Raw genomic sequence first — 23,647 nt, 5'->3', positions numbered from 1 at the left:
TAGGTATGCTTACTTTGCTAGATTTTATGATGACGAATAAAATACTTTCATCCAGACATAATTCATCATACAGACACAGTTTTATGCACTTTAATTTTAATTATGCATTTTACTGTCTGCAATATACCTATCGTCAAATCCGATTGTATAAAATTCTTAGGCGTAGAGCTGGATTCATTTTTAAGATGGCACAAGCAAGTAGAACAAGTCACAAACAAGCTTAGTAGTGCCTGCTATGCGTTAAAAACCCTTTCTAGTACAGCAGACAAGGAGACACTAAGAACAGTATACTTTGCTTATTTTGAGAGTGTGATGAAGTATTGTATTGAAGTCTGGGGAAATAGTGTAAATACAAATGCAGTGCTCCTTAAACAGAAAAAAACCCTGCGATATCTTGCAGGGTGTAAACGTGTGCCTGCTACTCATAGAGATTTGTTTATAGAGCACAAAATATTAACTGTGATATCTCTTTATCTTTACTGTATTTGTATATACGTTTTCAAAAACAAAGACCGATTCCAACTAAGTAGACAAAATACCTCTAGTAACTTGAGAACTAAGAATGAATTTTTGACCACTAAAAGTAATTTTCAACATTTTGATAAAAGTTTACACAACACCGCAATTAAAGTATTCAATAAATTGGACATTAATATAAAATCATGTAAGGATCAAAGGACATTTGAAATTAAATTAAAAGACTACTTTATAAATAAACCTTATTATTCTATTAAAGAATATTTTGCAAATGCTTTAGATTAAAATGTATGATTTGTAATAAGAATACTTAGTTGACATCGATACTGTACTTACGTGTAATTCTGACTCTGACATATTACTGTACTCTTTGACATTCTCTTCTGACATTCTATTAATCTGTAATCTGTAATTACTGTAGATGAAGTGTTCGATATTGTTTAGTCTCAAGTGTTGATTTACTTGTTTTTGTTTAGTTTTAAGTGTATGTGTAAAATGTATTTTCAAACACAATCCTGTATTGTTTATGAATAAATACTAAAAAATAAAAATACTAAATAAAATGCACTTGCAACGATTTGAGTGGGGCCTAGTGTTATTTGACCGATGTTTTCTGTAAGGTGGAGGTAAGTACGTACTTCCCCAGTTGGGCTCTGCTCGGATAGATCTGGAATGACATCCGCTGTGCTGTGCCCTACCACACAAAGCGAGATGACATTCACAGTGCCCATACCTCTCTTTTGAACGTAGTTTAAGGATATACCCGGGTCCAAAATTGGGTCCGAGAAATAACTATTATAAATGAAATTATTCTAATAAAATAGCGCTCTTATTTTTGCTGATAATATTAAAACACTATTTATGAGAGAAATTGTACTACTTAGGAAGAGGCAAAATATTTATTTTCACGATAATTTTCATGCTATAACTGACCAACCTGCACATAACATTCATTTGGATTTGATTTGGTTTCATTTTGTTTGATATTTTACATATAATATTTGCTTCAGGTTGGTGTGGTGAAAAATTCTGTGTTTCATTCGGCGGCAAATTTTGTTTAACCTTCGTTCTTTGAAACCCTTACAACGCTCAAGATTCCATTTTTTCGAACCACTCACTACGCTCGTGGTTCAATTTTGAAATCTTTCGCTTGATCGGGTATCAATATTAGCACGAGCGGTTAAACAACAACTTTGCCCCCTTGTAAAACAAATAACTATTATGCTGAGAGCTTACATTTAGAAATCATAACAGCTATGTATATTTGTCATACTAATATAGGTTATGCAAGTATGACTTGGTGACAAACCAACGAAGCCCCGCCTCGCGGGGCTTCTATTTTCTGCTCTGAGGGATAAAAGGTAACTAACGAACCTAACCTAACCCAACCTGAAATTGCGGTTGTACATGATCTTATTTGTTAAGCGAGCCGCCCTCCTCTTTAGACATGGGGATACCTGTGTGTATTTTTTTAACCTATACCAGAATTATGTCTGTGTACTGGAAACTGCGGACATTAAATATACAGAAAGCATTTTATTCGTCATCATAAAATCTAGCAAAGTAAGCATAGTTAACTACGTAGATACTCGTACTCGACCATTTTGTAAGATAAACGCCGCCTAGCGAGAGTCCAACTACCCGCGCTGCGGTCATTTAATAATTTTTTCACCATCTTTTTGCAGTAGGATATTACTAAACATGTATATGTTTAGAAGCTGCATGAATTGCGCTTTATTATAGTAATTTTTGTATGATACTTTTGGCCACTATACAAAAGTTATTAGCTCTCAAAGCAAAAACCTCCATCCCAAATTTTTATCTTTTTACGTTTTTCTTGTAAAATTACTATGAAACTGAAAAAAACAAATATCAGCAATGAATTCCACGTCTTCGGTTTATACGAAAATGATACCAAACTTGCCCTAGTAGCCACCAAGACCAGAACATATTTTTTTGAATGATGACGGGTGGCGGCCATCTTTGTACTCCGCCCTCCTCGACTAGACGCACGCTTCTTATCGCCTCCGAGGCTAGAAATGCTTAGAATTACTCAGAGATCATATGTGATGAAGCTCATAGCTTAATAAAAAATTTTTGGGTCATATATGGCAGCGATCCGTAACTGACTCCAGTAAAAGAAAAGAGTCGTGGAATGTATTATTTAATTATACTATTTGGGGGCCTTTTCTCTTTCCGCACATACTCTACCAAGACTCTACTTACTTTGATACTTACACTTGTTTCGTTTTACTATTTTTTACACGCCGTAGAATGTATAAGCAGCGTTCAATATCTATCACATATATCCTTGGGGGCCTTTTCTCTTTCCGCACAGACTCTACCAAGACTCTTCTTACTTTGATACTTACACTTGTTTCGTTTTACTATTTTTTACACGCCGTAGAATGTATAAGCAGCGTTCAATATCTATCACATATATACAAGCGAAATAATTTGCCGTAGTAAAACCTACATAGTAAGAGAGTTTATAATTTGTTATAAATGCATAAAAATGTTCAATGATTTTGATATTCAAATTGTCAAAATTATATCAACAATGTCAATATAAGCCGTTGTGGACGTTGTGGTCAAGTTGTGGTGTAGAACAAATTAAAGTTTAATCTATAAATCCGTCAAAAACCTATTATTATGATGCCCAATCAAAAGAAACACCCAAAAATATATCCGATTGACCCCGACAATGAATTACTGCTATGGGAAAAATGGATAACAATAAGAAAGGAAGAAACAACCAAATTGGCCAAACAAACCCGACGGCCGCCTGACGATTTAGTAATGAACTTATACGAAAACGTCCGGCCGGATAAAGAAAGAAAAACGGCTCTCGAAGAAGCTAAAATAGAACAAAAAGTTGGGGTGAGAGACACTTTGTGGGAGCAACCACAAAGACTGAACCAAAGATGTTACTGCGAGCAAGTTTATGAAGTTCATAGAACACAAGCTGAAATGGGTCGTCCTCGAATAGTTGAGCATATTGACGTTCCTGCCCACATTAAAGCTACCGAACTGGGATACGCCGGTGTACATCATCGAGTACAATGCGAACATTTAGATAGGGAATATCATCAGTATAGAGAGCGGCGAGAAAAAGAATTGCAGGAAGGAATTTTGAAAATAGACCCATTCAGGTAACTTCACACGTATTTTACACTTTTCTAATGTACGGTACGATAAGATATACTCGTACGTACCTACCATGCCTATTTTGGCCTAATATGTAATTATGTACAGTCACCTGAAATAATATGTTACACTTCGAAGGCCGCAAAAATATGTCGTACCTATATAGTCTCTACAAATAAGATCGTGTCAGATTTTTTTGCGGCCTTCGTTGTCTTCTATTATTGTTATTGCAGGTGACTGTACCTTGCCACTATCTTCCTGGAAAGGTCTGCGTGGCATGAGTTATCGCTTTATTAAACATATTAAATGTTACGTATTAACAAAGTTATATATTATAAGATTTATAAGTACAATATAATTGTGTTTCAGACCTGAAATGGGTACTTTATTCGTTAAAGGTATCAACCCACCGCCACCTCCAAAAAAGAAACCAATATTACCCGATGTAACGGAATCTCTTGACAACAGTCCTGCATGTGATAATCTCCATGCTGTTTACGCGTTAAGAGTTAACAATACAATTTTTCTTAAAGATGCGCCCGAGCAGAACTTGACTTATTTAAAGCAAAAACAAAAGGAGCCATGGCATGAATATTGTACTTCCTGGACATATTACTATAATACCCCAGTAACCAGGGCTGGCAGGGGTAAATTATATCTACAAAATCTCGGCACTGTCACAATTAGATACTGCTGGAAAAAACTTAAAAAACCTATTCCCTTTATACCTGAAGACGAAGTGCAAATGTTCTTTTTCAATAAAAATGAAGATGTACTGACACCTGGACAAGAGAAATATGTGTTTTTCACGTTTGTATCTGAAAGACCTGGTATTTACAAAGAATATTGGGAATTAAGCTTGTGTAACATTTGTTTTTTTGATACTATTACGGATAAACTTGTAATTAATTTACTAGCAGATTCCAAAGAAGATTATATAACAATAACGACGGCAATTGCACGAGTCAAATCGGAAATCGACATTAAGTCAATCGAATTTGATGCAGCACAATTAATAAATGAGGCTATATCGAAAGCAGTTGCTATTCAGCCCGAAATATATCCATACAAGAATTATTTTCTAGAAGCTGAAATATGTCTCATGAAGAATCCGGTTTGTTTCTATCACCAAACTGAGGTAGCAAAAATGAAAGATTATTATGCGGAAATGAAAGGAAATGAAGAATGGGATCTATCCATACGAAGTTGGAGAGAGCAGATGTTAACAAAGGAATTCGATGAAAGAATGAAGTATTATGAATTACTACGGAAATCGCATAGTGATTTATTAAAACCATGGTATGAAGGTGACGATCTTTTAGTATGCAAATATCGTGCAGTTCGGCTGTTATTGGATCAGTTAGCTGATCAATTTGATTTGGAGCACGATCGCATTTATAACCCAGCAGAACCCAGCAGCAGAGAAGCGCAGTCAAAAGATGTATATAAGAGTATCCCAAGCAGAGAATCACTCCACGCAGATGAACCAAACATTGATATTATGACCCGCAATGTATACTACATCAAAATGTTCGAACATATAGGCGACACTCTCAAGGCCTGCGCCGGTATTCTTAGTAGTTTAGATTTAGACAGGTGGATTGAATTCGATTTTTGTCGTACATAACATATTGTAAAAAATGTAGATGATTTTTAAAGAATGGAGATCGTTTTACGAATCGGGGCTTGTTTTGCGCAATGATATATACCTACATGTAGGGCTATCGATTTTTACAGATTTATTATATACATTTGTTCCATTTGATCTAATCCATGAATCATGATACTACTGAACAGTTTTTAATGATCGAGGTGTACCGTATAATTTAACTTTAGCACGCGTGAAGTTTAAGACGTTTTAAAATAAAATATGTTCTACCCAAAAATACTACGAGTTTTTTGAACTAACTTAAACTTAGGATAAGCCCGAAGCATATTGTTTTGTGCTCGTAAATATGCTAATGAAAGATATGTGGATTTTATTATTTAATTCCTTCCTTATGTTTGGTTTAGTTCCTGTTTTATTTCATACGAAAAAATGTTTTTTCCTTGGAGTTGTTCCTGATAGATAAAATAAATGCAAGCTAAATTCATTTGGTGAGTGGACAATTCACTAGACACTTGGGCGAGTGAAGTACGAGGGGTATGTACTCATTCAATTATTGAAAAGGTTGTATTTACTTCTTCAATGTTTGCCTACAACTGCTGACGTTCAAATTTGATTAGTGTGGAATTAACTTGAGAACCATCCCTTACTCTCGCAGTTATTTATATTTACATCCGTTTTATACGGGGTACGTTAGAGAATAGTTATTTTACTAAAGATATACGATACGAAAATGACTTCCAAGTTATAAAAAACCGGGCAAGTGCGAGTCGGACTCGCGCACGAAGGGTTCCGTACCATAATGCAAAAAAAAAAAAAACAAAAAAAAAGCAAAAAGAAAACGGTCACCTATCCAAGTACTGACCACTCCCGACGTTGCTTAACTTTGGTCAAAAATCACGTTTGTTGTATGGGAGCCCCATTTAAATCTTTATTTTATTCTGTTTTTAGTATTTGTTGTTGTAGCGGCAACAGAAATACATCATCTGTGAAAATTTCAACTGTCTAGCTATCACGGTTCGTGAGATACAGCCTGGTGACAGACGGACGGACGGACGGACAGCGAAGTCTTAGTAATAGGGTCCCGTTTTACCCTTTGGGTACGGAACCCTAAAAATATGAACATTTTTAGAAATTTGCCAAAAATGTGTTGAGTTAGCATAATATAGCAGGAATTTAAAACTAGTTAACTACGAATAGGAAATGATATACTTATGTACCATACCGTCACGATTACCAGTGAAAGAACAAGTCAAATGGCGTTCTAAAAGTTTTAATCCTGTGTAGATGACAGTAAATTAAAGGTCACTTCAAAATTTACTTTGACAATACACCTCTATACTAAATTATCTTTGCTTGATCCCTCCTAACGCTTACAAGGTTTAAAAGGCCAAGAACGTAGATACCTACCTAACAAGTTTGTCAACTTTGCATTTTCCAATTCAAAAGCAGCTGTTAACTCCAGAAATATGCAAAGCAAGACAAGTCGAGGGTTTATCTACCTCCGTTGAAATATATTCTGCAAAAACTTTGAGCCCTTTACTGTTTTGACAATAGAATTTATAAAAGTTTAACATCACAAGTTTCTACGTAGGCTAAACATTCATGAGTTATCTGTATACTGACCCCTGTTGTAGTAGGTAGGTAGTCCTTTATATTTGGGGGCTTAGTGGCAAAGCTTAGCCGGAACGATTTAAGTACTTTATCAGACTCAAACTAAACTCCTGGCTATGAAATCAGGGACGTGGGCTTCTAGAGTTTTATGGACACAGCTTAGTAATAGTACATTATTGTCGAGGCTCGGAAGTAGCTACTTGCAGGCTGAGGATTCGTTTTAAACGGACGACCTTGGGAGTCCGTTTAATTGAATCCGAAGCCAGCAAGTAGCCTTCCAGCCGAGTCATATATAGTGCTTTTCTCAAAAATGGTGCACGAAATATAAATATCATAGAAATATTTTACAAAAGCAACATTCTTACGTATATATTTTCACAGAACAAAGCCCTTGCCGCCTTTTATTTTTTTTAATAAAAAAAATAGAAGTGTATTTTTCTGCCGAAAATACGCCAACCTATTTGAGACAGCTAAATAGTCGCGGTACTAATCATCTGTTTGGCTGTTTAATGGGCCTGTGCCTTCATTTGATATGGCCATTTCAACTTTTAAAAAGATTGGAACTCGACAAATAATGGAATTTGTATGCAACATTGCAGTCCTAAAATCGAGACTGCAATGTTTTTAACTTTTTAATTTTTGACTGACCATAAACTCCGCGCTTCGCGACCTATTTTTTAGACGGCAAACTCGACTTTGCCGTCCATTTTTGAGAAAATATATTTAATTATTTCATCATCATCATCATCACCATTTCAGCCTATATACGTATTATACGTCCCACTGCTGAGCACAGGCCTCTCATGCGCGAGAGGGCTTGGGCTATAGTCCCCACGCTAGCCCAATGCGGTTTAATTATGTATTTAACCTTTATTGAATAGAATATTATGTAGAACAATGTACAACTAGCAGCAGGTACAAATAGCGGGCTTAATACCAAATGACATTCTGTACCAGTCAACCATAGCGTCAAACAAAGATAGGTACATACAATTGGTGCAGACAGAGACTAATAAATTGAATGAATTTAAAAAGTAAACTACTTTACTTAATACACTTATCGACCTACCCTAGGGTCCCTAGGGGAATGGCCTCCGGTTAGTTGTCATGTAAATGTAACTCTCAAGTAAAACAATGTTTTATAGTCAACAAAATATATTGTATCATATTAAACTAGGCAAGTACAATTAGTTTAAAGACATCATACACAGTATGAACAGATGTGACGTTCTGATTTCTTCACAACATTAATGAAACTTTATACGTATAATAATACATATTAGCATATGTGTCCAAATTTATGGGATGCGCGAAGGGAACTGACACTTATGATAAATAGTTTACCACAATATTCATCATCCATATCATCAAAATATATTGTATCATATTAAACTAGGCAAGTACAATTAGTTTAAAGACATCATACACAGTATGAACAGATGTGACGTTCTGATTTCTTCACAACATTAATGAAACTTTATACGTATAATAATACATATTAGCATATGTGTCCAAATTTATGGGATGCGCGAAGGGAACTGACACTTATGATAAATAGTTTACCACAATATTCATCATCCGCGTGGAATCATTGAACTACGGCATCTGTCATGTTGGGTTGTTTTGCACAGGGATATTTCCGACATAATTATAACGAACGCAAGTGATATTAACGAAATTAGACTTTAAAAGCATACTAATAGGAGTCAAGGTGGACGATGGACGACGACGACGACGACGGATGCCAGTATAAGGGGAAATTATTCCCCAGTTTGGCGGCGGTCACGTGGGGCGTCGATAAACGGGAATAAATAAATAAACACGAGGGGACATACATACTTATATACATAGAAAACACCCATGACTCAGGAACAAATATCTGTGCTCATCACACAGATAAATTTCCTTACCGGGATTTGAACCCCGGACCATCGGCTTCACAGGCAAGTCACTACCCACTAGGCTAGACCGACCGGTCGTCACACCCAAATTAAAGTTTACAAGTATACTTCTAATAAGGGGTATTACTGCAATGTTCTGCCGCCAGAGTGCAGCACTGGCATCCATCGTAAACTATAGAGTAACTTAATACATACTGTGCCTTAAACTATTTCTTGATTTTCATACATAATAATATATAATACCTACACGGCGGTTTGTTAACAAAGGGCCTAATACCTACCGGGAAACGTGAAAACCGAAACTCTGCTATCTGCCTCTTTATCGCTCGAATTTCAAATTTTGTAAAGTCCTATTTTTTGTTATTAATTTATGTAACCCTTATTGTTTTTGGAAACGTCTCTTTTACTGGAAAATGTATTACAATAAGGATCTTCTTTGTTTCATTATCTATTGTTAAAGTTCGATTGTCTATGAAAGTCTATGAGTAAGTATTGTTTCAGTTTTGATCACTTGAAAACTTGATTTCGAATTATCATTTTCTATCAATTGAAGCTGTAGGGAGGTACCTATTATATAGAAATTTGACAATAGTGAAACCCATCATGACTCAAACATTAATTGCCAAAATCTGTAATAACACTAATAACGCGAAAATTCTGATGAAACTTCGGCTATGTATATTCTTTAAGTTTCATACTGTTACTTACTTTACAGTTGTAGAATAACCAAGAAAAGTCTGCAGTGATTTTGATAGCCCACGCAGTGCGAGTGTTATTTTAAACTTCAAACTTCTATGAAATGTTGACGTATAGGCAAATAACACTTGCACTGCGTGGGCTGTTAGAATTAGTGCAGACCTTTCTTGGCCCAACCCTAATATTCCAGTGAAAATATTGACACTATGAATTATTCTAGTTTACGTATTTTGCCGCAGAAATAAGTTGCAAAGTAATATGTATTATAATCCTGGTTACATGGCGTTACTGAAGAGAACGGTCAGTATGTTCCTGAGGTAATGGTCTGAATTTATCACTAGTATCACTACATTCTTTAAGTCACCGCCGCGTCTGTCTGTGTGTATCTGTATGTATGTTCGCGATAAACTCAAAAACTAGTGAACGGATTTTTGTGCGGTGGATAGAGCAATACTTGAGTAAGGTTTAGGTGCAAAAGGGGACGGGTCGTTACATTACAAATGTAGGCTTTTGTTTCATAGCGCTGACCCCGCTTATTAATCTGAACAAAAGAAGTCACTGGAAACCACGAGTATACGCGTGTCATTAAGTCCTTTCTTGTGTGGTCTGATACTTATATTATTTAGTAAAAAACTATGTAGCCTCCATAAAATTGAATAATTGTTAAAAACGCAACAGGTTCTGTAATAAATATTTTAATACGAGAATTGTGATGACAAACGGTAACATGCAAACGACTGCATATTATTTAATGTTACGGTAGTAACATTAGTACATTTAACACGAATTTACCTCCTAATATATCGTCGGGTGACAAGCAAAAGTCACTAACTAACACCATTGAAATTATTGGACAATAAACCGTGTTACAAGTGTAATAAAGTGCATTGTTACTTTAATTTTTTGATAGTACTTACTGACTTTTGCTTGTCACCCGACGGTATACCAGTTGTATGATCGCAAGTGGGTATATAACTAGAAAAACTTCAGATTCCGTAATTTTCGGGAACAATAGCCACATTTTGTCGTTGTTGTCTCACTGTTCGATTCGAGCTATAAGACACGTCAGTTAATAAATCAAGAAACGACATGGATTAGATATATGTCAGTGTCAAAAGTGACGTTTTTTTTGAAGAAACGTCACATTTGACACAGACTTATCTACTTAGTGCCAGTTGCACCAACCACCTTTGACAGATTGATCATCGTCAGCCGGCGCGCCCCGCGCCTTTACTATGAAACTTTCCATACATAAAAATTTAGCGAACTCTTTAACGTTCGTAACAGTTTGGTGCAACCGACCCTTAATCCATAAAGTTTCTAGATCTATTAACTGACGTTTCTTAAAGTTCGAATGGGCCCGTCAGTAAATATCAATCTTAATTTAAAGTTTCGCCTTGAATTGCTTCACGTATATGACGGAGTGACCAGGAGGGTGGCGTTGCGTCGGCCGCACGTTTCTCTCGATGGGCTTGCTGTCTAGCCCTTCCAACTGTCGTAGAAGGCCCACCTGCAGGACAATAGTTACCTTTTAGTTTTATTTTCATGTCTACAAACATTTAACACTATAGTTCGTTTTTTTAGCATTAGAAATAAGGTAAGCAATCTTGATGTGACTATTAATTGAAAAAACATTTTAAAAATAAGTTATGGCAAATATGTAACAATTATGAATCTAATATGATCATTTACATTCCTCTGCTTTCATAAGTAATAGTTATTGATTTTTGAAAAGCGTTTTTCAATTAAAAGACATGTCAAGATCACTTACCTTCTTTCGTGTTCTTTCTAATACTAAAACAAAACGAACTAGGTATATCAGGCCAATTTGAACGTATACTGACATCGTGCGTGTCGCCAGGGCCAATGCATGTACGAACAAGTACGACCGAAATGCACGGTAACTGAATGACATTAGTTAGATGCCATTCTGATATTATCACTGTACGTTCGAATTGGCATGTATGACATTGCAGAAAAGGCTACGGCGTGCTACGCAGCGTAGCACTGAGTGTCGGATGGTTATAAGCAGTGGCGTAGCTAGGGGGAGGCGGCGGGGGCGGTCCGCCCCGGGTGTCACCCATTTAGGGGTGACACCCGACCGTGAACATCAGTAGTGCTACCTATAAAAATTCGTAAAAAGAAAGCGATGGAGTAAATCCTGAGCTATTTAACAAAAATTACAATTACTCTTTTTAAATATATTTTACAATTTTGATTGAATTTTGGGGTGACAGTGGTGACACCCACAATTTCCGCACCGGGTGCCACCCATGCTAGCTACGCCACTGGTTATAAGTACAATTTATTTACAGTTTTTGTATAAAAAAATCATGTTAAATTTTTCGTTAAAGAATGGAGCCGTGCTTCATATAGAAACCTGGTAAATGATTTTGACAGAGTGGTATACGCGAAATCGGAATTTTATCACTTCGTGGTAAAAATAAATTATCATCACGAAACAACCGTTCGTTCTGTTCAATTACTTAGTTAATTTTTTTCCTAGCCTATTTGAGTGTCCTACTTTGCATTTTTTTTGTATAGGTGAAGCGATAAAAGTGTGATTGAAAAGTTTCCTAGAAAAGCTCATTGGACGGAAAATGGAGAAAGTGAGATCAAAGCACTTCTTTAGAAACTGTCTCCATTTATTTTATGTGGTGTATACTATAAGGTTGACTGGAAGAGATCCCTTATAGTGATAAGTTCGCCTTTGTACATTATATATATATTTTTTGTTCCATTGTAATTTAACCTGTCTTATGTACAATAAAGTGTTTACATACATACATACTATTAAAATATGTTAACAGCATAATTGCAAAATATTCCTATTTTGTCTTACACAAACAAATCAATCGTTTGCAAATACGCAGTTATTGATATAAGATATTCCAGACCTTGTTAGGCAAGTTCAGAGATGTTTACTAAGGATGAAAGGCTAGAATGGACGTGATTAAGCCTGTATTACATAAAATGATGGTATATTGTAGAGTCTACGTTTAATTAAATGGAATTTAAAATTATTATGCATAAGATATAATATTTTCATCACAAGTTTTTGCCAAAGTCAAAATGCATGCCACATTAATTATTAAAGAACCGAGCATGGATGACCTGACCTTTCAGAGCCGATAGCTAGATCGTATTTCCATCACGAGTGCCCCCATTTTTAATACTCGATTATCGCCAGGCGAACCAATATTTCAATTTTATAGTGATATCCAGGCCACTCAGGCCAGCCTGGCCTTAAATCTAATTCAAAGTAGATTGTTTAAGAAAATACTGAATACTAGGGGCCCGTTTCTTAAAAGCTTATAAGTTATAAGCTTTTAAGAAACGGGCTTTAACTTGTAGTACAAGTGGTGATCCCTTTCTAACAAAAGCTGTCAAAAAGTGACAACCGCTTGTATTACAAGTTACAAGCTTTTGAGAAACAGGCCCGTGACTTTTACAAAACTGGAATTTGTTTGGCTCATTTCTACTCAAAATCGTCAGCATTCTCTATATATTTTTTCATTTATGTTTTTAGCCGACGTCAAAGATATAGTTGAGCATTTCTCAAAAAGTTGAACAACTTCCACCACATTTCCCATGACATTTTGGGAAATGTGGTGGAAGTTGTTCAGCTTCGTATACTCTACCAGCATACCAATTTTTATAGAAATCTAAGATGTCATCGAAATGTACAAACTTTTTGAGAAATGCTCGTTTACACTTTTGCACATTACTCCTTTGTAATAAGGCGAAAAATGTAAACAATAAACATATTTATCTGTTGGCGTCGACTGTTATGTAAGTACATGTGCGGGAGTGGGACGCGCGGAGGAATGAAAAAAAAAACGATATCATTATGATATCGGAATGAAGTAAGTAGTCGCCGTTTCAGTAAATCCCTAACGTTAATGCACAGACAATACATCCTCCAAACTGAGCATAGTCGAGCTACCCCCTCTGCCACGCAAACGGTAATTTTACTCCATGTACTAGTCGAAAGTGTCTTTGTGTGATGTCCGTGTCTCTGAACGGACCAATCACGGCACGGGACTTCGCTCACCTCGTCCCGCGCACCCCCGCATTTTTGGCATCATCGGTTTCATGAAATAATTGTTCTAAACTCGGTCTAGAGGATTCCTAGTCTATGCGTTAATGTGCGGTCATACCTGTTCTGTGCCAATTTGTACAGGTTTCTGGTAAATGATCCATGTGACACACTCGGTGTACGGGGGCGTGGTTAATGACCCTTTGTAGGTCACGTAGCTGCCCTCGCGCAGGTCGTCTCGCTCCATCCAGGACAGTGACTCTGCAACAATCAGAAGATATTTTAATGATAGCTTAAACTAAAAGTTAATTTTAAGTAAGATTTTATACTTGATGAAATAATAAATATAAATTTATTGGCGCTTCATCACTGTATCGTAAATTAATTATTGTTAATATCACATCGTAAGGCTCCTCTTCACGTTGGGCCAACGCCAACGCCAACGAGGGACGCAGCCATGCGGTAGAATGAGATAGCAATATCACTTGCTCTCTCTAACGCATAAATGCGCCCCTCGTTGGCGTTGGCGTTGGCCCAACGTGAAGAGGAGCCATTACACATATCTACTTAGCCCCAAAGTAAGCGTAAGGCTTGTATTGTGGGTACTAAACGACGATATACCTTTACACCGAGCGGATGCTGCCCTTGCCCGTCATGTAACTACGCAGAGGCACATCCCCAAATCCCGCTATTAGGGTGTAAGAAATAAGTTGATGGAATTTAAAATGTATTATGCTATTGAGTGAAAGCGATAGACTATATAAATACTGGACTATGGAATATGAAACCGATCGCCAATCTAATAAAATGGTACGCAATTTAATTTCTGGCAAACTATAAATTGCCTCCAGAAAATGACCCCCACAAAAGGCAACATTTAAGATGGCTCATGGACAACACCAGTGTGGAGGGCACCAATATATAGTGCATTCGACTCGCGCTTATAGGTATAATTACATAGAGGTACTGGGCTATAACCGCGAAAATCGAAGTTCGCAAATTGCGGGCATTTTTCTCTGTCACTCTAATTACGCCTTCATTGGAGTAAAAGAGAAAGATCCCCGCAATTTGCGAATTTCGGCTTTGGCGGTAGCCCCCCAGATGTAATGTGAGATCGATGCGTTCAAAATATCAAATCAATCAATTATTTTAATCTGAATGCCCTCCAGATCAGGACTTTAACTGACATTCTTTTAAACTTTTGCCAAATTGTTACTGAAAGCTTACCTTTAACATTTGAAAATCTTCATTAAAGATTACTGAAACTTAAGTTACTGAACTTAACGAGGTATATCGTAGATTAAATTAAAAATTAAAACTTGATCGAGACCTTTTCCATTTTTGAGCGACTTGTGAGACTGGCAAGTCATCGTCTGGATAGTTAAGTGATAGGCAATTGAAGCATTTTCTTTTGATCAATGAATATAAAAATATAAATAGACGTTAGATATGAAACTTATTCGCAGTGACAACTTTAACTTTCTTTTCAATCATCTTTGATCCCCGAAAGGCTTATCAAACTTAGGGACGGGGGCGTCAAACTATGATCTAGCTTTTGCATCGCTTCCAATTCTTCGACAAGATTGTCAAACTTTCATTTGAGAGACTTTATACCTCTCCATTTATGTATGTAATAAATTGTCTTATAAGAATAAGAAATATTTATAAGCACAAGAAATAACATAAAATGGTAATTCATTTAGACAAACAGAACATAAATATTTGTGCTAAAAGGCTCACTCAGCTTCTTGTCACGTTTAAATAGATATAAAACGTACCTGCAGTGACTCGAACAGCTTGGTCACGCTTCTGAATCGCCTCCAAACCCTCGACAAGCTTATCAAATTTCGGGTTAGGGGCGTCTACAACCTCCAAAAGGAAACCAACCACAGCCAAGCCGTCGGCATGGCCTACCGCCGCTTCCATTGACTCGTATTTACTGTTGTAGTGGACAAAATGACACTCTGCTGCGTAGCTGAAAGTTAAAAAAGGATTTTTAATTACTTTTCACAGCGTTAGTTTAGAGTGATTTTGATGTGCCTGGGGATTCAAACAGGGCTAATTTTAGATTATGTTATAATTTTAAAATATAACATAATGATTAAGAAAGGAGATTAATTTCAATAATTACTTAGAAATGCCTTTTATATATTTTTGCGATGCGAATTTAGTTTAGTCATTTTAAGCAACTACATTGTCATATAAGCTTAAAAAGAGGTCTCCAAAAAGGCGTTGAAAAATGTGTTACCATTAGAAACAAAAACCTACATTTATCTTTAATTCTGACTCAAATGTATCTTGCATGACAGCGTAGCAGACGTGTAAAGGCAGTTAGCAAAAAATAAAAGCCAATTACAATTAAATTTCAGGAGACGACTTTAACGAGACAGGGCATTATGAAACACTACCAAATTTCCAACTGACGCAGTGGACAATTTAAGTCGTTTGCCGTTATACAAAAACGAAAGAATATTAAACATCTAAGCGTTTAGAATAGAAAGTATAGAAACAGTGAGCATTAGACTATTCAATATTAGAAAGGGGCCCACTGATCAACAGTCCGCCGGACGGTATCGGCCTGTCAGTTAGAACAAAATTTTGACAGTTCCGAACAACTGACAGGCCGATACCGTCCATCATCATCTCAGCCATAAGACGTCCACTACTGAACATAGGCCTCCCCCTTGGACCTCCATACGTGCCGGTTGGAAGCGACCCGCATCCAGCGTCTTCCGGCGACCTTAACAAGGTCGTCTGTCCATCTTGTGGGTGGACGTCCTACGCTGCGCTTGCTAGTCCGTGGTCCACTCAAGCACTTTTCGACCCCTTTCTATACCGTCCGGCGGACTGTTAATCAGTGGGCCCCTTTACTCGTACTTACCCATGACCATCTAAAACGTGTTCGCAGCCGGTGAAGTCGTCAACAGACCAGTGGAAGTGCATTTGTTCGAATATGTACTCGCCCATTAGGGGCCCGCCGCTTAGTCGTGGTCGAGAGTTTGTGTCCAGGGTAAAATATGCTGAAAAATAATTAACACATCAAAAGGATTGTTTAATCTTCGCATCTTATTTGCTAAAGTAATGTAGGTACATAATATGTTCTTACATATTATATTAAATTAACTGAAGTTTATTGAAATGTTCCTATAAATTATATAGATAAACTCAAATCCTCCACATTTACAATGCTGGTAAGTAACGAACAAAACGTGACGCCATTTGTCTTCAAATCCCCCGTATTAAAACAAAGACAGACTGCCGTATTCGAACTTCAAAATATTCACAAGAGACGACACGTACTAGATCCATTCTAGATACGTTATAGTTTAGATATCAACTAGTTCTATTTGCAGCGCAATTCGGGCAACCATTGTCACTTTTACGTTAGATATCTATTAGATGTGAATTGGATCGCTAAGTCATATCCTGTGGGAATCGTTCTAGAGTATCTCCAGAATCATGCAAATGTCAAATTTGACTGGTTAGATCTTAAACATATCGTTATCGTATCTTGGTGATGTCTAAAAGATATCTAATGTCTATTTCAAAATCCGGATCGGGCCCACAATCCCTAATTCCTATTGTTTACGCAACAATCGCCTAAGATGTAATGTAATTAGTGATGTACCGACTATTGATTTGGCCGACTAGCCGACTAATCGGCGCTCGAATGGCCGATTAGTCGGCCGACTAGTCGGCTAGTCGGCCAGATTATTAGTTTCGTATAAGTTTAGGTGAAAAACAATAGTTTTGCTCTTTTGGTTGCGCAATTCATATATTAGCTTGGCTAAAAGGTGTTCTCTACAGGTTCAAAGACCTATCACAAGAATCCTCGTTAAATTTCTGTCTTTCTTTTATTTTGCGATCCTGAGCAGATCGTCAGTAGGTACAACTTGTAGGAGGTATTTCCAAGGCTCTATTTCTCGTACGTAGTCGCCAGTTAAGAACCTATCCCCTGTGGTCAGCGTTTTTACGAGCAACGTGCCCTGTTTATAAGTCTCTAAAATTTGCAATAACATTAATAAAAACTGAATTATAATAAAATCCTTTAAGTATAGAACTTGGCCATGAAATTACACGAGAATCAGTTGAGATCGACCTGTAGAAGAAAACACCAGCCACCACCACCATACGATAACGATTAAACGGTCAATTATATGAACAAAAGTTTTCACACCCTGAATAGGTATTTTGGTAAAATAGACATAATATGCTAAATATTGACTGTTGGTTTCATTTTTTCTGTTTTTATTTCACTAATAAAGTGCCGACTAATCGGCCATTTTTGCCGACTAGTCGCCGACTAATCGCCGACTACAAATGTGGCCGGATAGTCGGCTTTCCCGACTAGTCGGCGACTAGTCGGTACATCCCTAAATGTAATACATATTTTGATTCGTGTTATTTCAGGAACACTGCCATTTAAATTAAAACCTAAATATAATACAACTATAATACCTCCAACCACCAACCTAAATATAATACGACTTATAGTCCAATTCGAAAAGTGCTTATAAGATTTCACAGCGATACGATACCGATCTGTCAGTGTCAAGTGACGTTTTTGGTTGTAAAAATGTCACGTTTGACACTGACATACTGGTAGCGTATCGCTGTGATATTATAAACATTGTTCAAATTGGACCATGTGTCCAGGGTGAATTCCAAACAACTTGATCAAAATTCGCGACTGGCTCTATAATCCTGTAGGTTTCCCAGCCTCGGTGGTATTCATTCTGAGTATAGTTACAAAGTTATGAGGTTTATTGCGTTAGTTAGCTAATAGCCTCTGCGTCTAACTAGGTATATAAATGCGAAGAGAGATCGAACTTAAATTGGTTGCTTTACTTTGCACTTAATATGATTATTCGACTTAGTTACTAGTGCAACTTTAAACTTTCATAATTTGAGGTAGGGGAGAGCGGGGTTAAACGTGCCGGAGGTAAGTTGATCCGATGGGAATAGGAACGCAAGTAAACCATGGAGCGATTCGTATGATGTTTGTCGCGAAAAGTCAGACCACTATGCGGTTGCAGGAGCCGTTTTCGTTGCTTCCATTATATGTAGTAGAATAGTAGTTATGGAAAATAAATCAAAAACGAGGGCACAACGAACCCCACGGATAATCACATTTTTACTTTGGATTTTTTTTACTATCTGTTGATAGTACACAACAAATTATCATATATTTCGACGAACTGCAAAATACTCTTTTAGCGTGTGTGAACTAAGATTTAAATATTTGACGGATAAGTTATAAATTTTAGCAACGGAACAACCCGCCCCATAGCGGGGTTAGTTGTTCTGTTCCGACCTATCTCATAAAAAAAATTCTGGTAAAAAAACTGTTTAACGATGCACAAAATAATATCGCTACTCAGAAACGCAAATAATCATTATTTAATATAGCGCAAACCACATACCTTATTCACACTGTTTTCATAGATCAAATTTATATTTTATGAAAATCGGCACGTTTAACCCCGCTCTCCCCTAAGATAAAATTTACCTACCTAATTGAATTTAAAATGTTTGCTTAGAAACTAAAGGCTATGAATTTTTGAAGAGGGTAAACAGATCGTTTTAATACTCTAACTTGATATATTAGAGTTAAATTGTTTAAAATTGTTTGACATCTTTTAGCAGATCGAGTGATAACGAATTATTTGACCTTTATTGCAGCTATTATAATTATTATAAGTATTTGACGCTGCCTTTTCAATTATTTCAGCGATTTTAAATCTTATTACAAATGTGTTTAAATTCAATCGATCGTGAACTTGAATTCTCATAGCCTTGCTTTGTATTCTTCATTTGTGGATTTAAGTATTATCGATTTTATCGATAGATAATTTTAAGCCACGCGCTGATTTCGTTCAAAATATGTTATGTAATGTGTAAAAGAATGTAGTGATAAAAATGAGTAGTACAGGTGAATTAGATAAGAGTTTTTTTTTCTTTGGTTGAGACACGTGATTTTAGCAATGTTTATCAACAAATAATTTTTAAGTTGAAAAAAAAACCCCTGAATTTTATCGATAGATAATTTTAAGCCACGCGCTGATTTCGTTCAAAATATGTTATGTAATGTGTAAAAGAATGTAGTGATAAAAATGAGTAGTACAGGTGAATTAGATAAGAGTTTTTTTTTCTTTGGTTGAGACACGTGATTTTAGCAATGTTTATCAACAAATAATTTTTAAGTTGAAAAAAAAACCCCTGAATTTTCAATATCGCCAAATTCGCATTTCCTATTTTCTAATATTATGATTTTTTTGATAAGTGTCAAGTCACGCACCCAAAAAAGTATTCGTACCTACCCGATACAAACTTTCAACCGCTTTTATTAAAATCTTGGGGAATGAATTATCAAAAATGCTGAAGTTACTTTTTTGTATTTTTAATATTACGTCTTTCTAAGAAGTTTCAAACTATTTGTAACCGATAAAAACTTTCTATCCATTTATAACGTAACGTTCCAAATTGAATAGAATTATTGCACATCATAATATGATACTCGTAATTATCACAAACCAGTTATAAACGTGGTGCATGCCCATTTCATGTCTGCATATAATTTATAACCCAAAAACGCAAAATCTCGCAAAACTGTATTGAAATGAAGTCAGCGTCATCGAGTTTGAAAAATATTATAGCCACACGTGCTTTGCTACATCGTAGCCCGTAGCATACTTTTTCAGATAATATAGAGAAAGTCGATGAAAGACCTGTCCGCCCTCGGAATACCCAACTGGCGTGAAGTGGTGCAGAATAGGGCAGAATGGCGCTCTCTTGTGTCAGAGGCCAAGATCCTCTTTGGGTCACTGAGCCAGTGATGTATAGAAAAAGTGCCTTTATGAATTTAATTAATTGGCCATAAAACTCACCAGTTTGTCCCGTATTTAATAACACGCCACTGCCTTCGTTGTCCCAGTAGCCCGTGAATTTGAGTCCATCTAGTGAAGACCATGTCTGGCATTTTTGAAGGGAGATGGCTATTGGAGATTGCGATGCGCGAAGACGAGAGATTTGTTCAGCTGCAAAGACCTTTTTATATTAATAAATAACAATAATAAGGCGAATAAATTGTTTAAGTTAGAATATATTTATAAGTATGATACCAACATTTTATGAAATCATGATATTAATACTGACTTTTCATATTTTTTTCATCGAGCGAAGGAGGAGGTAATTAGAGGCATATTTTCAGATAAACAGCCGAAGTGTTTTGCGAAAATTCATTTAGGCATAAAAAAGCAGTTTGAAAAATTTATGAAAAATAGATTTTTACTAATATTTTGTACCAATATATTTTTAAATATATATTTTTATTTTTCAATATATATTTTGCTGCAATATAATATTACAAGTGCCCACAGTAATTTAAAAACACAATGACATGCATCAAATTTAATATTTTATTCGTAATCTGTAACTAAGTTAATCAACAAACAGCGCTAATGATTACAAAATAATGTACAGTTAAAAATTAATTGAGGCTCCTGGCGTACACATGAAAAATGACGTGCTACCAATTTCTACTGTGTTATTCTTGAAAAGGTTAATTGGTAACATCATATTAGACCTAAAAGCTTCTAGCATTATTAATAATCAGTAAAGGACCTTCAGACGCCGCTGTCTTCATCGGGGCCACCGCACATCTCGGGTCTAGTAGTTTCATGTTGCGTCTTCAGTCGCCCGACCGACATTGGAAGAGTTGGTGTATGAACTTTTTCAATGCTATCGAATTGGCGATAAGATTCGCGATAGTTTATCAACTTTGACGCGGTTGGATTAACTCGTGTGTCTGCGGTCTTTAACAATGCTTGCTTTATGACTTTGATCATTATTGACAACTTATTTATTTGAAACAAGCTAAGTACTCATGTACTTACTACGATTGTTCGATGTTCTATGATTTTAGTAAACAAGCCTATTTTTGTTACATTTTTATATTTCAATAAGAAAAGAAACATTTAATGAACATACGCCATATTTAAAAATTTCTTTTAAGCAGTTTTAGGCAAACTCAAACATAATAAATATGTAGTCGAATATTTTTTTGTAAAATACAACTGCACAAGCATATTTAAAAATATTTTGAATCACGTTTGAACACACCGTTCGTTTCAAAATAACGTAAATTAACATCTCTATCTCTACGCCGCACCCAAAACAATTACAATTATGACATTAAGGCGATATAAGCACCTTTATACCCGCTTCCTATGCAAAATAGGGTTAAACAGCAATCTCTATGTAAGAACAACGTTTTCATAGGTAATATAAATCAACTAGTTGGCTAGAATATAAAGTGATATTTTATTATTTATCTCGTACGATTAAGCCGGGAACTAAGCATAATGCTCGTCAAATAGATTAGATATGTTAAACTACCGAATTCACTTGATGGATTGCTCGTGGAACCATTGATAAGATACTAGTTTCTCTAATAAAAACAAGATATCGTATGGGTACGTTAGGTTGTTGTCTCATTGTTCCGATTGTACGATAAAATTTTATTAAGAAACTTGTTCAAGCAAATAGTCCGGTTGTCTTAAAAAAACATGAACCATATATTTTGGCCCAGCGACCTCGTCAATAGAAAAAAGCGGCAAATAAAAAAAAAGTGTAATTTAAAGATGACTTTCCGTACAAAATTTGAATTTCGCGCCTTATTCTATTGACACGTTGGGTGTGTTTCAGTATATTTTAGTAAAAATATTCCGACGAACTGATAAATGCATGGTTTTATTGTTAAAACGCAAAAACGAGTCGCATCGTTTATCATGAATTCATGATCAATAAAACATTTAGGCATATCTTGATTATCTATCAAACTAATCAAGTGCGTTTTGGGCTGCGCATAATGGACAGTTCCGTACCTTAATACGACATGAAAAAGCCATCGAACTTTTAGTTACATGTATGGAGTGCCCTCTCCTAAAAACATGCATGTTTTCTAAATATTACTCTAGACTAATTGTAAGTAGCGGCTCACAAAGTAAACCTATGTTCAAAGTTTCATTAAAATATAGCTTATACATAATAGTTATAATGTTCGAGTATAATGGGTGTGACAAAGGTATTAACAGACAGAGGGACAGACGGATAAACGTGGCGAAAACAATGACGGTTTAGTTTTTGCCATTTTGGCTAAGGAACTCTAAACTAAATTGGTATTTATTGTTAAACTAAGTACACAATAAGTAACTGTATTTTAGCTGCTTAATTTTTCCAATAATAAGTAATCACAAAACTTATTCCAGTCCATACGTACTTGTATAGGCGTAAAACGCTTTATTAAAAGTAAACAAAATACACGCAAATCCGCAATCCCTTTTCCAGGGGTTGATTAAGAATTGTTTGCCGCATTCGCAATTAAAAAGACTCCACTGCTTTACGTCGCTTACCGAGTTCCAGTGCGCGTTTGCCTCAATTCACGAGATCCGATAACTAGACTGTGGAATTGACACATCATATAGGGCGATAATCCAAATGGGTCACTATGGAGAAATCAGAAAGTATGAGAGATAGCGAAATCTGTTCTTAGGAACCATTGCTTCGATGTTAGATTTAATAATAATGACGTTCAAACTTTTTTTTAACTCTCATACATAACCGGGAATCGAACCTGGTCAATATTCTTTATTGCGTAATCGCGTGTAGTATTTGTTTGTATTATTGATAGAAGTATAAGGATTAATTAATTAACTACAAATTAAATTACGACAGTGGTAGAAGATTTAGCAACAGCCTTAGAAAATATCTTAACACAGATCGATGCACCCCACAAAAATATGAAACGCAATATTGCATTCGTTACCCAAAATAATAAATCTTTGCATCCAGGAAAATGGGAACAATTTTGAATATTTACTAAAATAAAATAATTAAGTATCTTATTATTGGGTTTTATTTACAATTACTTAATCAATATTAAAAATGTGTTCCTTGTTTATGATTCGCACCATCAACAATAACAACGAAAAAACTTGCAGAATTTATATCTAACATTGTTTACAGAGACTTCGACTAGATTCGATTCCCGGTTATGTATGAGATTAAAAAAAAAATGAATGCCATTATTATTAAATCTAAAATCAAAGCCATGGTTCCTAAGAACAGATTTCGCTATCTCTCATAGTTTCTGACTTCTCCACACTG

General features: G+C 35.9%; 2 protein-coding genes across 2 annotated transcripts; one reads left to right on the top strand and one right to left on the bottom strand.

Moving 5' to 3' along the window:
* The first annotated feature begins 3,078 nt into the window (after positions 1-3,078).
* Positions 3,079-5,327, top strand: LOC134664528 (MYCBP-associated protein-like). The gene is made up of 2 exons (XM_063521221.1): positions 3,079-3,629; positions 3,994-5,327. Exons 1-2 carry the CDS (start codon positions 3,130-3,132, stop codon positions 5,249-5,251), a joined length of 1,758 nt encoding a protein of 585 aa, XP_063377291.1. The 5' UTR covers positions 3,079-3,129; the 3' UTR covers positions 5,252-5,327.
* A 5,479-nt stretch (positions 5,328-10,806) lies between these two features.
* Positions 10,807-21,998, bottom strand: LOC134664556 (carbonic anhydrase 1-like). The gene is made up of 6 exons (XM_063521265.1): positions 21,104-21,998; positions 20,368-20,517; positions 16,362-16,500; positions 15,259-15,455; positions 13,602-13,741; positions 10,807-10,951 (listed from the first exon to the last, which is right to left on the bottom strand). Exons 1-6 carry the CDS (start codon positions 21,159-21,161, stop codon positions 10,826-10,828), a joined length of 810 nt encoding a protein of 269 aa, XP_063377335.1. The 5' UTR covers positions 21,162-21,998; the 3' UTR covers positions 10,807-10,825.
* Positions 21,999-23,647: the final 1,649 nt, after the last annotated feature.

This window comes from Cydia fagiglandana, chromosome 5, assembly GCF_963556715.1.
Source record: "Cydia fagiglandana chromosome 5, ilCydFagi1.1, whole genome shotgun sequence".
In the NCBI taxonomy this organism is placed as follows: domain Eukaryota; kingdom Metazoa; phylum Arthropoda; class Insecta; order Lepidoptera; family Tortricidae; genus Cydia; species Cydia fagiglandana.
This window is presented reverse-complemented; position numbering and strand designations above follow the sequence as displayed.